Raw genomic sequence first — 12,868 nt, 5'->3', positions numbered from 1 at the left:
CCACCAGAAGTCATACGGCGACCTCCCGGCGGCGCCCAATCACAGCAGGCCTCAGCCGCCGCCCACTGCGCGCAAGCCCCGCCCTCTTTCCGACGGCATCTTCCTGTCTAGCTCGTTCCAGATGCCGGTCAACAACAACTCCAACAGTACAGGCCCCCCCCCTTCCTGCCAAGCCCAGCTCCGTGCCCCCGGGGGGTTCAAAGGTAGACGAGGAGAGGGGAGTCCGGCCCAGAGGAGCCCCCCCCTCACTCTCACTCTCACACCCTTCTTAGAGTAGCTCTCTTTATATTGTACCTTCACTAGAAAAGCCTTTTTCATTTTCCACCGTTTCCCTCTTGTGTGTTTGTCCGATTACTTTGTGTTATTTTATACATGTGATAGAGAGAATCAGTACCTCCCCCCCCCCCCCCACCGATAATGTTCTCTTCCACCAAACCAACTCCCCCGCCTCCCTCTCATCAATCTTCCCTCCCTTCTTAGAGTAGCTCTCTTTATTTGTACCTTCACTAGAAAAGCCTTTTTCCAGTTTCCACCGTTTCCTTTCTTTGTGTTTGTCCGATTACTTTGTGTTATTTTATACATGTGGATAAAAATACCTCGAGACGATCAGTATCTCCCCCTCCTCCTCCTCCTCCCGGTAATTTTCTCTTCCACCAATCAAACTCCCCGTCAATCAGAACAGAAAAAGCAATCGATAATCTCGCCACTTCTGCTGCAGATCCAGAGCCTTCAGAGTACTGTTGGTGTTGTCGCGCCGCCCCTCTTTGTGTCTGGTTTGTTGCTGCTTAGCGGTGTTGGCTTTAAAGGGAAGGAGACACAACATTGGCTTCACACAACCCCATCACTCAAATAAGATATCAGCGCTCATCTCATCAACATGTCATAAAGCTCACCGCAGGAGTGAAAGGACTCTTCTTTGTCTGTGGCTGTTTTTAAAAAGAACCAGAACGCCCCTACGATTTAGATTTAAGATGTTAGGGATTTGCTTTGGTGCAAATATAAACGTAGAAAAAGGAATTAAAATGTATTAAAAAAATGATTATAATATTTAAAAATAAAGGATTTTTTTACTTAAAATAAAAAAACATATTTGCACAAAATATAAATACAAATAAAATATAAATAATCCAAAAAACTGTAAAAAAAAAAAAGAAAAAAAAAGTGCTTTATAAAGTGGAAAAATTCCGATATCTTAAAAGAGGATCCCAATATTTTGTCTTCCTAATTTTAGTTTAAAAAAATGCCATTTGTTGACATTTAAGTCACAAACAAATCAATACATTGTTGTGTGGGTGCTTCTGTTAAAACCAAGCTTACCATTGGTGACCTTTAGCTTGAAAGAAAATGTCAAAAATGACCAAAATAAGGTATCAAAGATATCCTCAAGCTGACTTGATGAAGTGATATTTGATTTGATTTGATATACTTTATTAATCCCCGTGGGGAAAGTGTTCATGAAGTCCTTTGAACATCCACAGACAAACAGAGCGATGCGTCCAAGAACATGACTTCCTGAGGTCCAGGAAGCGGCTGCTGCTCCTTCCAAAATAAACCCCCCCCCCCTCTTCTGCTTATCGATCACTAAAAACATCCGGGACCTCATGGAGAAAACTTTCACTCAAATCAGTAAAAAAACAAACATCCCACTAATGTCCCTCTACCCCCCCCCCTCACAAATGAAATCTGCATGTCATTAAAAACACACACACTGCACTCTGGCCGCTCTCAGCTCAGCCCAGTAACGGCTTGAAGTCTTTTGCTTTTTCCTGCCTGTGCGTTCAGCTGCTCGTCGTGTCTGTCTCTGCTTCCTTTTACCCACTTGTTGTTTTAATCTACCTTTTCCTAATGACTGGATTCCTCGTCTGTGCTTCTGTCATTTCGCCTGTCTGTGTCTCTGCTGTTTTAACGCTGCTGCTTTACTAAACCTGACTCCCACAAGGCATTGCGGCAGGTTCAGGTGGTCAAACCAGCACCTGAGTCTCTGGCTTCCCTGACATATTGAAATCTGCAAAAATGTATTGAACTGCGTGTGATCTGATCCGCTGGCAGCTCCACAAAGCCTTCAATGCATAGCACTCAGAAATACTTCTTAACTTGGAGATAAAACAACAAGAAGAAACCATTCTGAGTGCTTGAAATGGTACAACAACTGGACAAAGCTACTAAAAAAACACATTCAAATATCCCTACGGCACAAAAAACACTTTCTTAGACTCCACTTGCCTTCAGGATTTCTAAGTAAAATCCTTGGAGAGCCAATCTGGAGATTTTTAACGTATAATTGTCCCTTTCTCTCGGCTCCACAGAGGAATGTAACCTTGAACAAAGCTTGTGTTTCTGTGGTTGCTTTGTGACTGTTTGTGTTCATGTGGTTTTCCGGGGGTCTGAAGCGGTTCGATCCTGTGTCAAACTACACTTCAGATCTCCCTTCTTGTTGCTTTCGGGGCTGTAAAACTCAGAAAAAAGGGCTGCCAGCTGGATGAAGATATATCTGGGTTCACACCCTGTCTCTGTGTCTGCATCTGAACTGCACCAAACCTCCTTCATGTCATCTTAAACGAGAGAAGAGTCTCTAAGTTGAATCACATTCTGAGAGGTTTCAGTGATTATCACAACAATAGAGAAAAGCTCTACTTTACTGTTTCATTCATTTAAATCCAAAACTGTGATTAGCTTCTCCTTAACTAGTTGTTATTGTTTTTTCATTATCAATATCCCAGGATTTATATACACAAAGTAGAAGAGCTTTTGGGACTATTTTCAGCTGCGGATGGATACACATTTGATGCTCTACTTCAGTATCAACTTTTCTTAATACTTCCAATTCTATCATTTATAGTCTGGATTCAATTCAGGTGTTTTTATGGGACTTGTTGACAATAAGAGGAATATAGAATATTGCTCCACTTATATTTTAAAGATGTTCTAACCTCAAATCAGCAGATTGGAACTATTTTGTTATTTTTTCTGCTGTAGTATAAATACAACTTTGAAGGACTCCTGGGATACATGGGTTTGGAGAAGACACAGGGACAAATGAACCAATTTAATAACATGGGCTTTGTGGTCAAAGGTCGGGGTCGCCCTCATGTTAGACACACCAGTATAGAGTGCCGCAGTGACGCGTCCTACAACCCGGAAGTAAAACTATTTTTGAAAATAGCTCAAAATAAGGTCTGTGGTTGAGACACATTTAAGAGACGGATCACGTTTTGTTCTGTCGGACAATCTCCACTTTTATCATTTTCTAATCGTAAATCGAAAACATTTTGTCGAGGGATCCGGAAGAAGCTTACTTCCTGGTTTTAGGACCACTGTGGCACTCTATTAACACATACTATTAAGAAATCAATTTTTGTTCACAATCTGTCTTAATTTGTGACGGAAATCCTCCGGTAACTTTGATAAATGCAATGTCTTATGATGAGTTCAACATTGGATCAAAAGGACAACAAGTACAACTATAATACCTTAAATAACGAAGTCAAAACATTTAGATAATTCAGAAGAAAAGTCATGTTTGACGGTGACCTCGGCCTCGGACCCTTCAACACTTCCACAGACCATTTCTCGCTGCTTTGGAATGGCCCTGTAACAGCTTGGTTAACTTTCTCTTTTCTCGCTGCTCTAGTTTGATGAGATCTGACTTTTATCTGCCTTAACGCTTCCTTTTCCTGCTCACACTGGTCTGTGGGAAATGAAAAGCTGCTGGCTAATGGACTCCAGATGAAATGGGGAAATAAGACCCTCTGGTTTCTGTGTGATTATGGGAGTAAGAAAGGGGGGTACCTGAGACGTTAACAGCCATTAGCCAGCAGCTTCTGTTCCAGATGTTTTCCGATTCAACAGAAGCCGAAATATGAACTTTGCTAACTTGTATCCGTCTGCCAAACCTCAGGATATAACTCGTACACTGGAAACTCAGCAGGAGTTGTAGGATCAGGAGAAGTCTACAACGACCCGCGGGACAAATGGACAAAGAGGTGAGACACGTTTTCATTATTCAAAAGGAAAAGATGAATTCTATAGCATGAATAAAAAGCCCCATTAGGTTAGAGAAGTGAAGATGGCGTATGTGTACTTCTCCACTATCGGATATAACCACCATTGGATGCTGGAGGGAAAAAAGTGGTAGTAGGGTGTTAAGTAAATTAGGATAACGGTCATGGTACAGTAGGTCTTGTACCTTGGTGCTTGACTGATGCAGCAGCACTTATTATATTGCTTGTTTGAAGTTAACATGTCAGCACTGTTCCTGTTGTCCTTAGTTTGCGTCGTTATGGCTCTTAAGTCGTTTGGATAAAAGTTTAAGCTAAATTTAAAGTAATAAGTATTTATATTTATTTATAGAAGGACCATGCATACAAAAACATTAACAGCAAAGAGAAGAGATGCAGAAATGTATAGTTTCTCCAAAATGATTCTTAGTACAACATATCAACAACATTTGTTATAGTGTAGTACAGGGCTATTCTGTATATATTCAACTTCATGAGCAAGTGGGAAAATCACGGGTTTGTGGGCCACACAATACTTTGTCAAGGAATCACTAGAAATAACTCTTGCTTACAGTAGTGTTAATAGATACTAATACATTCAATGAACTAGTCAAGTGCATCCCTTTTGTAACTTTAATTGTATCAACAGAAATCATACAGAAAGCAACCAGTCCGTAGAAAAGTAGGAAAGCTTCGGTTACAAGGCTGGACACAAAAGTGCAAAATGTTGAATCTTTAAAACTAAGGAGACATGAGTTTTCCCCAACAGTTCCATGTCCACTAATGTACAAAACAAGATGAATATAAATAAAAACAGTAAGTAGCCCTGTGTATAATATCCTCAACACTTCCAAGCATACATAAGGTGGCTTTGAAGACAACACAAGTCCATAACATGTAATACTAAATGCCAAATAGAACATAGTAAAAACAATAGCCATCAGAATCACAATAACATTCATATCTTGGAAACATTTTTTTTAAAACAGTAAGTAGGCGTGTTTGAATGACCATAACATGTAGTTGAATAGGCCTGGTGTAGTATATCGAAAATATCTGAAAAAACGTCAATGGTATATTATGTTGACAAAAACCACGTCATAGTATCTAAATACATGTCCAAAAATGTGTTTTAGTATGGTCGAGAATATCTGAAAAAAAATAGTACAGTATCTCACAAAGAAACAATATAGTAAAGTATGTCAAAAAACAAACGTCATAGTATCTTGAAATATACCTCGTGTGTGTGTGTGTGTGTGTGTGTGTCTGTTGTGTGTGTTGTGTGTGTGTGTTGATGTCGTGTGTGTTGTGTGTGTGTGTGATGTGGTGTGCTCGTTTGTGATGTGATTGTGTGTGCTGTGTGTGTAGTGTGTTGTGTGTGTGTGATGTGTGTGGTGTGTGTGTAGTTGTGATATGTGTTGTGTGGTTGATGTGTGAGGTGTGTGTGTGTGTGTGTGTGTGTGTGTGTGTGGGTTGTGTTGTGTGTGTGTGTGTGTGTGTGTGTGTTGTGGTGTGTGTGGTTGGTGTGTGTGTGTGTGTGGCCGTCCGGCGCAGGGCGCGAACTCGATCCCGCAGCGGGCAATGCTCGGGAGAGTATGGACCTTCAAGGAGCGGCCAGCGTCTCTTCTCTCAGGGGAAGGACGGGTTTCCCCAACAAGGTGCAAAGGCTTCACGCAACTCATGGAGGCTGGAGAACGGAGGTCTCAACACCAAGGTAGATAGCCAGGACCCCAAACACTCCAGCATTATAAGCCCGCGCCATTTCCCCCCCCGCCCCAAGCAACACCTTCCACGTGCTCCGCCGGTACAGTTGCTCCATAGGGACAAAAAAAACACGGCGCTTTCTTTGTGTTTTTATTTTTAATCATGAATAATCTGGACCATCTTTTTGACGTAGCTATATCGTTTGCAATAGGAGACATTTATGGCTTAAAAACAATCTTCCTCGTCTGTCAAAGATATATAATGATAAAGCACTGTAAAAAACGTTTTCATTGTATCTAGTGAGACTTTGAGAATCTCTCGACAAAAGGGGGATATATTTTTGTTTATGAAATGGTCCTTGGGGGCGAAGGAGAAGCAGAAAGGTTTATTCTCATTTAAAAAAAAATGTTTTGAACAATTTTACTGTTATTTTAATGCCTTTTTTCCCACGGCTCCAGACCAACTTTTATTTTCTTGTTTTTTAAAAAATTAAATTCTCAGTGAGTGGAAACACTGTTATTTCATTCCGTAGCAAGAAAGCATGGGATTATTTTTTTTGTGATGTTTTAGATGATTCTCCAGAGGAGGATCGTACAGGATCTTTAAGTGCACAACAATACTGTAAATATTTGGGTCCACAACTGTCTCACTCTTTTACTACTGTAGAAACCTGCCATGCTACTAAAATCTTCAAACACTAATGTGATTTAACATGAAATCCAACAGGAAGTACCGCTAAAACTGGACTGAGTTACACTTTTTAAATGTTTGGCCCCGATCTGAGGTTATTTTTTAATCTAATAGTCTTTTTATTTGCAGAGTTGTGTGAGATTAATTTGATGGATTGTACATTAAATTCAAGCCAGATTTCTTTTCATTCACAATGTGATTAATGTTGGTTTTCACAATAAATAAAAAAAACTCTAAGTCCTTGTTTGCTTTACAGATATTTATTCGTGGGGGGGAAAAAAATACTTGCACAAAAACCTGTTCAATATTAACTGTGTATCTGCTAACTGTTTTGAGAAGTGGATTACATGTGGGACCTCTCGTACTGTGCTAATAATACATCTGTGTTTTTCTGCATTAGAGACATAGTGTTCTCTTCTCGCACCAGCGGGAAGATCCAGAGGTTTTTGGGGGGTTTTATCCCAAGGTGATGTAGTTGGGATTGTACAAATATATCTACACACACAATTAGCATAATTCACCAACACTGCTGATGTAAAAAATGTGGCCCCAGTTTAAAAAAAACTAATGGTAGTGATGTTTCAAATGTGTCTCTTCTGCAGTTTGACTCCATCCTGTGTGTGGATTTAATTTCCTCTCCAGGAGCCTCCACCAAAAACAGATTCTTCACAATGAGAAACACTTACAGACACTCTCTCCACTCACAACAACAAATCCTTTATAGGTTTCAAAATGAACTGAGTCAATGAAATGGTTCCATGTTTAGCCTTTTGTAAATCATTAATAAATACAGATTTTTCAACAGTGCAGGCTGGAAGTGTGGTCTTTTTTATTGTCATTAGTCTTGATTGTGTTATGAAGGAATTCATTGTAAAGTATGTCACAAGTCATAGTATTATGTCGAGAATATCAAAGGAAATGTAATGATTAAATAGCAATAAAATCGTTCTAGTATGTCAAAGTCATTGTATATAAGCAATTACAATGTTATTAAACGGTCATAGTAGTATTCGGATAATTCGTTCAAATAAATTATTTTAGCTTTCGGCACGTTATCAGGCGGAGTGATACTACAGTAATGCGGTCACAGTTTGCTTATGATTGGCCAAATGTTGAAGACGTATGGTCCCAGCTTGATTGTGATTGGCCGAATGTTGAAAAATGATGGCGGAGTGATACTACAGAAATGCGGTCTCGGCTCAAACGAGTTTCTAGTATGAACTCACTTCATACATTTCTTCTTGAAATGCATTGTAACCAGTAAGAAAGAAAATGTAAAAAACCACTCACTTCACGTTGTCAAGGCAATAGTGACGTAAACACGCTTTAACACAACGTGACTCCTTAACTTCACACCAAAGCTAACATTAACAGTTTGCAACAAAAAGTAGGTCCTGGTCTCATTAGCTGATATTCCCCGTTTAAACTGGGGTGAATTTTTCAATATTTAACCCGTTTTTAATTATATATCGGTTGCCTGTCTGTCACACATTTTCAGTAGCGGCTTTGAGTGACGTGGGTGCCGTCTGAGAACACTCGGCCGTCAAAGAAGAAGAAGAAGAGAAAGAAATGTGAAATCTTTACTTGATTGATGTGTTTTTAGCTTTTAATGTTTTTTACATTTTTCAGAAACGCTGCAAGCGGGATTCGAACCCGTGAACTAGGGATCTACATAAGTCATGTTCCATACATTTGGCATTCTGTCACAGTTTTATGTTTATTTTAAATATAGTCCCTTGTTAAACAGCACTTTCATTTGTATTTCATTTGTGAAAAGTGCTATATAAATAGTTTGACTCAATGACACGTTTAATAATATATAATTGTTGTATGAATTGTTTTGAAAGTGTACATCACTACATCTTAGAGGTAACTATTCTACATTTTACTGCACGCATGAATGCCGGATTTCTAGTTGTAATCTAGTATTTTAAGTCTGGTATTAGTACTTTTACTGCTTTAAAGAGTGAATGTTAAAACTATAAAATGTTGTCACCGCATTATATTATTGTATACAAACATTAAAACACTTGTACAACTGCAGAACACCAGTTTTGTTTGAGAGAAAAATTAAAGGAAATACTTTTTGAAAGATTTTATTAAAACACCACAAAAGTACAATAAATACAACAAAGACTTTACATAAAATAAAACACTGACATTACTATTCACAGCAAACCAATACATGCAAGTATAAAAATAACCATTTCCTCCAACCAAAGTTCTTTCGATAGTGTTTCTGTCTGCGGACAAAACACTCTCCCGCGGTACTGGCTGTGTCCAGTTTCAGCAGTGCGGAACTGGACACACTTTTTGCAGGTGTTAGCTCCTACAGTCCGCCTGGATATCCGCTCTGAGTGTGATAATGGTTGGTGGTGTGGTAGCAGGACAGGGAGAAAGTACACTCCAACAGATTCCCTGAGAAAAAGGGGAGTGGCTAATCAAGCACCCCTGAGAGAACCTGGAGGAAACAATCAAGAGAATGATTGTGTGCTGTTAAAAGGAGGACAGCATGTCATTCGAAAGAGGGAGAAAGAAGCAAGAGGAAGTCGGAATCGAACGAGGAGAAAAGTGGATTCTTGAGGACTTCATCTGCTGAATCTGGCGAGTTTTTGCCACTGAACCAGGAGCTGTTGGGGAAACATTCAACTTTCCCCTTCCAAGTTAACCCTGCAATCCAGTGAGCTATTCTGGCCTGTCACCCTCAGATAAGTGACACACACACACACACACACACACACACACACACACACACACACACACACACACACACACACACACACACACACACACACACACACACACACACACACACACACACACACACACACACACACACACACACACACACACACACATACATTTTGTGAGTTAACTTGGCTTGTGTGTATTGGAGGTAAGTTTATCTGGTAAATGAACTGTGACATGAGTATGTTTGTTTGATGTACTGATTTATTATTTGGAGTTAACAAAAATACAGACATTTTATGTTGAAAGTGAATTGATTTATTATTTTTCCTTTGTAAAATGCAGTAGCTAGGTCACCGGGCTATCCCTCTGTTTCTGTGTCTAAAAAGTGTAATGTATTCGTTCAGGGATAAGACCTACGCTACAGTGTGGTGCGCTGAATTGCAGCCGGAAAGGCAACTGGTACAAAACTGAAAGTTTGTCCAGTTGCGGTGACGAAGCTGACCTGAGGTTGGAGAGCAGGTGCTGGAGGTGTGATGGAGAGACCTCTTTGCTCTTCCCTTTGGCAGGATGGGAAGTGGAAGAGAAGAGGCCTTCTGTCTGTTGAGCCTGACCAGCTGTACTCTCCAGGAGCCGGTACTGGTGCTCGTGCTGGCGTGGGTCCAGCAGGGAGGACACGGGCCGCTTGAAGAGGCTCATCAGACTCAGGGAGGGCTGGAGGCAGAGCAGTGCCCTGCAGCAGCACCGACAGCTCCTGCTTCTTCTGCCTGCTGATGAGGGTGGTTTGATTCACTGCCACCAGCTGAATCTGGGTGCCCTGCATCACCAGGTAGTTGCCAACAACCAGCTGCCGAATCTTACTGTAGTCCCTAAGAATAAGGGACCACCTGGAAATGCTTTCCTGACTGGGGATCGGTGGAGATCAGTCTGAAAAAAATGCTCTCGGCCACTGAGCAGGAGCACTACTTGCCCCCAGCATGCAGCGGGTGGTGCTCTCCACACCAGGAGTCTTTGAGGGCTTCTTCGGTGTCCTGAAGCGGCCACTCAAAAGCCTGTTCTGGTGGCGTGCTGCTTGTCCACCTCCTCCAAGCTGTCCCACAGTGCAATGATTTCCCCTGCCTGCCGGTTACTCAGGCAGAGAGAGGTCTGGTCCCGCAGATCCACCAGGTATCAGCCAGTCTGTCCACGTGCTGGAACCCCGGAAGATTCTGGTCATCCACAGCCTATGCAGATGATGAAACAGTTTAGAAATGGAAACATTAAGCAAACACTGACCTTTATAATATTGTGGATATAATAAAGTACGTGTGCATAAGTAGTTGATAATGAAATCTAGATAATCTGTATATATAAATATTCTAAAGTGACACTTACCTCTTCTTCAGCTTGCATGTCAACACTGGCCTCAGAGGAAGAACTGGAGAGGATCTCAGCAGAGGCCTGTGCAGATGGGCTTGGGGTCGGTGTCGTTCTGCTCAGGGCTCCGGTGGTTGTGCTGGGAGCCCGGATGGTTCTGCTGGGGGCCAGGATGGTTCTGCTGGGGGCCAGGATGGTTCTGCTGGGAGCCAGGATGGTTCTGCTGGGGGCCAGGATGGTTCTGCTGGGGGCCAGGATGGTTCTGCTGGGGGCCAGGATGGTTCTGCTGGGGGCCAGGGTGGAAGTGCCAGAGGGAGTCTGAGAGGCTGGAGCCTGCAGGACCCCGAGGTCCAGCACTGTGTCTGATGTCAGAGAAGCCCTCATCGTCCTCCATGACGTCCTCATGCTCTTCAATCAGCTGAGCAGTCTCCTCTGAATCAGGGTGCAGTGCCTGACCAGTCTGCTGCAGCAGATCCTGCATGCCGATTAGTTCTCCTGAAGCGATAGAGGAAAAGTGGATTCTTTACTAAATGGAATAAAAATGATATAAATATATTTTAAAATATTGTTTAAAAATTACAAACGTGTCCAAAAAGGCCTACCAGTGTAACGCGAGGGTGGACAGAACGCCGGAACAATCTTCCTTCCAAAAAGCTTCTCAAAGTTCTTGTTCACGCAGTGAAGCAAGTCCCCTGAGTAGCTGGTCCAGTACCCAGGGCAGCAGTACCACGGTCCTGGTTCCACCTGTGCAGTCCTTCCAGCAGGTACATCTGAACATTCAGGCTGTTGGCTCTGGTCCCTAGAAGAACATTATGAAACATTAGGTTGTGAAATATGAAGCGGGTGAGGTGTAGGTGAAAAGACTAATGATGTAGAGCCTCTTGCACATCTGTACAGGCAAACGTACTCCTCCCTTTGTGAGCTCCTCTGTTTTGATGTACAGAGCAACACCTGGCGATGTGCTTTCTCTGGACACGCAAGATGTGCTCCATCCTCTGCCTGTCCAACAGGGCACTCCTAGGGAGTCGCTGCCTCCGGTTCCTGTGAGCCCCAGCAGCAGCTCTTCCAGCAGCTCACCCCTCACCACGAGTCCTCCTCCTGCATTGGAGAGCCAGCTCATCTTTGGTGAGATGATTACTGACATCTGCCTCTGTCAGGAAAGACAGGCCCTGGGATTGAAGCTGCTGTCTCTTCGCTTCACGCAGCAGAGCTAAATCAGCTGCATCCCACTCAAACATGCACGTTGATAGACGTGAAATAAAGGTTGGATACAGCTGATGAGCATCTGTTGTGCATCCCTGGGCAAGTCGGCGCATGAAGTGCCAAATGTCCAGCCTTACTGTCAGGTCTGGCCACCCGCTGAATCTGGCCTTCAGCTTAGTCTCCCCTGACTCTGTGCAGCAGCCACATACAGCAGCACAGGAGGACCCACTCCGGCCCGCTGGTATCTCCTCATCGTGTCCAGCCCTGCTCCCTCCTGAGCATTCAGCACTCATGAGAATCTGACCATTCTCACTTCCCACAGAAGCGAGCCAGAGCGCGGTCCCCTTGGCTGTTCCAGCAAGCTTTTTGGTGATCTGAAGAGAACAGAATGAAAAGGGCATCTGTTAACATCATTTACAAATACTGACATACAGGCTGAGGTTATTAATCAGTAGTGTTTAAAAGATAAGAGATTGCTTCATCTTTCTGGTGGAATCCATTTTTAGAATGCTGCCATATGTGGATGTTATCCTGGCCTTGATCTCCTCCAGCCTGGTCAAGATGTCCTGGCTGTACACGGAGAGGAGCCACTTGCAGCTCGGCACCACAGCAGGCTCTGGAGGCTCAGGGAAGGTCACGGGCATCAGTCCGGGGCCCTGGAGGAAGCCCACACACTCTGTGGTGTACCTCGCCACACGATGCAGCCACTCCTCGGTGTGGTTCTCCCTCAGCTGCTTTAACACCCTGGTGGGGCTGTTACCCAGGCCTCTCTCCCTCAGAAGCCGGATCACCCAGATATCACACGCAAACCTTGGTGAGGGACAGAAACAATTATAAATATCCGTTTACATGATTCTATTTGAGACGACAGAAAACAATACACTTTTGTGTGAAGGTGACGAAACTCAGATCTGTGAGCCAAGTCCAACTGTGAAAGGACCGTCTGGCTCCATGACACGTGGGTGGATCTACATTTGGTGCAGGTAAGAGTCTCTGTCACCATGTTGTAGATCCTGTCCATGTCCAGGACCTGACGTGCCCTCTTGTGCAGCCCTGCACCTGTGAGTCGGTGCTGCCCACAGCCAAGGTTGGGACAGACCACCTTCCACAGCTTGTAAGGCATCCAGACAAGAAGTGGGTGGGCAAAGAAGCGGTCTGGTGCAGGAGCCTGGTGATACAGGTGGCTTGGCTGTGGTGGAAAGTACCAGAGCTTCAGGTGGTCTTGAAGC

General features: G+C 43.1%; 1 protein-coding gene across 1 annotated transcript; it reads right to left on the bottom strand.

Annotated features, from left to right (window-relative positions):
- Nucleotides 1-9,330: 9,330 nt before the first annotated feature.
- Nucleotides 9,331-11,244, bottom strand: LOC117533394 (activating signal cointegrator 1 complex subunit 2 homolog). Its single transcript, XM_034197095.1, has 3 exons — nt 11,039-11,244; nt 10,455-10,931; nt 9,331-10,303 (listed from the first exon to the last, which is right to left on the bottom strand). The coding sequence occupies exon 2, from the start codon at nt 10,915-10,917 to the stop codon at nt 10,510-10,512; it is 408 nt and encodes a 135-aa protein (XP_034052986.1). The 5' UTR covers nt 10,918-10,931; nt 11,039-11,244; the 3' UTR covers nt 9,331-10,303; nt 10,455-10,509.
- Between the last annotated feature and the right edge of the window lie 1,624 nt (nt 11,245-12,868).

This window comes from Gymnodraco acuticeps, unplaced genomic scaffold, assembly GCF_902827175.1.
Source record: "Gymnodraco acuticeps unplaced genomic scaffold, fGymAcu1.1, whole genome shotgun sequence".
Lineage (NCBI taxonomy): Eukaryota > Metazoa > Chordata > Actinopteri > Perciformes > Bathydraconidae > Gymnodraco > Gymnodraco acuticeps.
The sequence above is the reverse complement of the archived record's forward strand: the minus strand, read 5'-3'. Positions and strand labels throughout refer to the sequence as shown.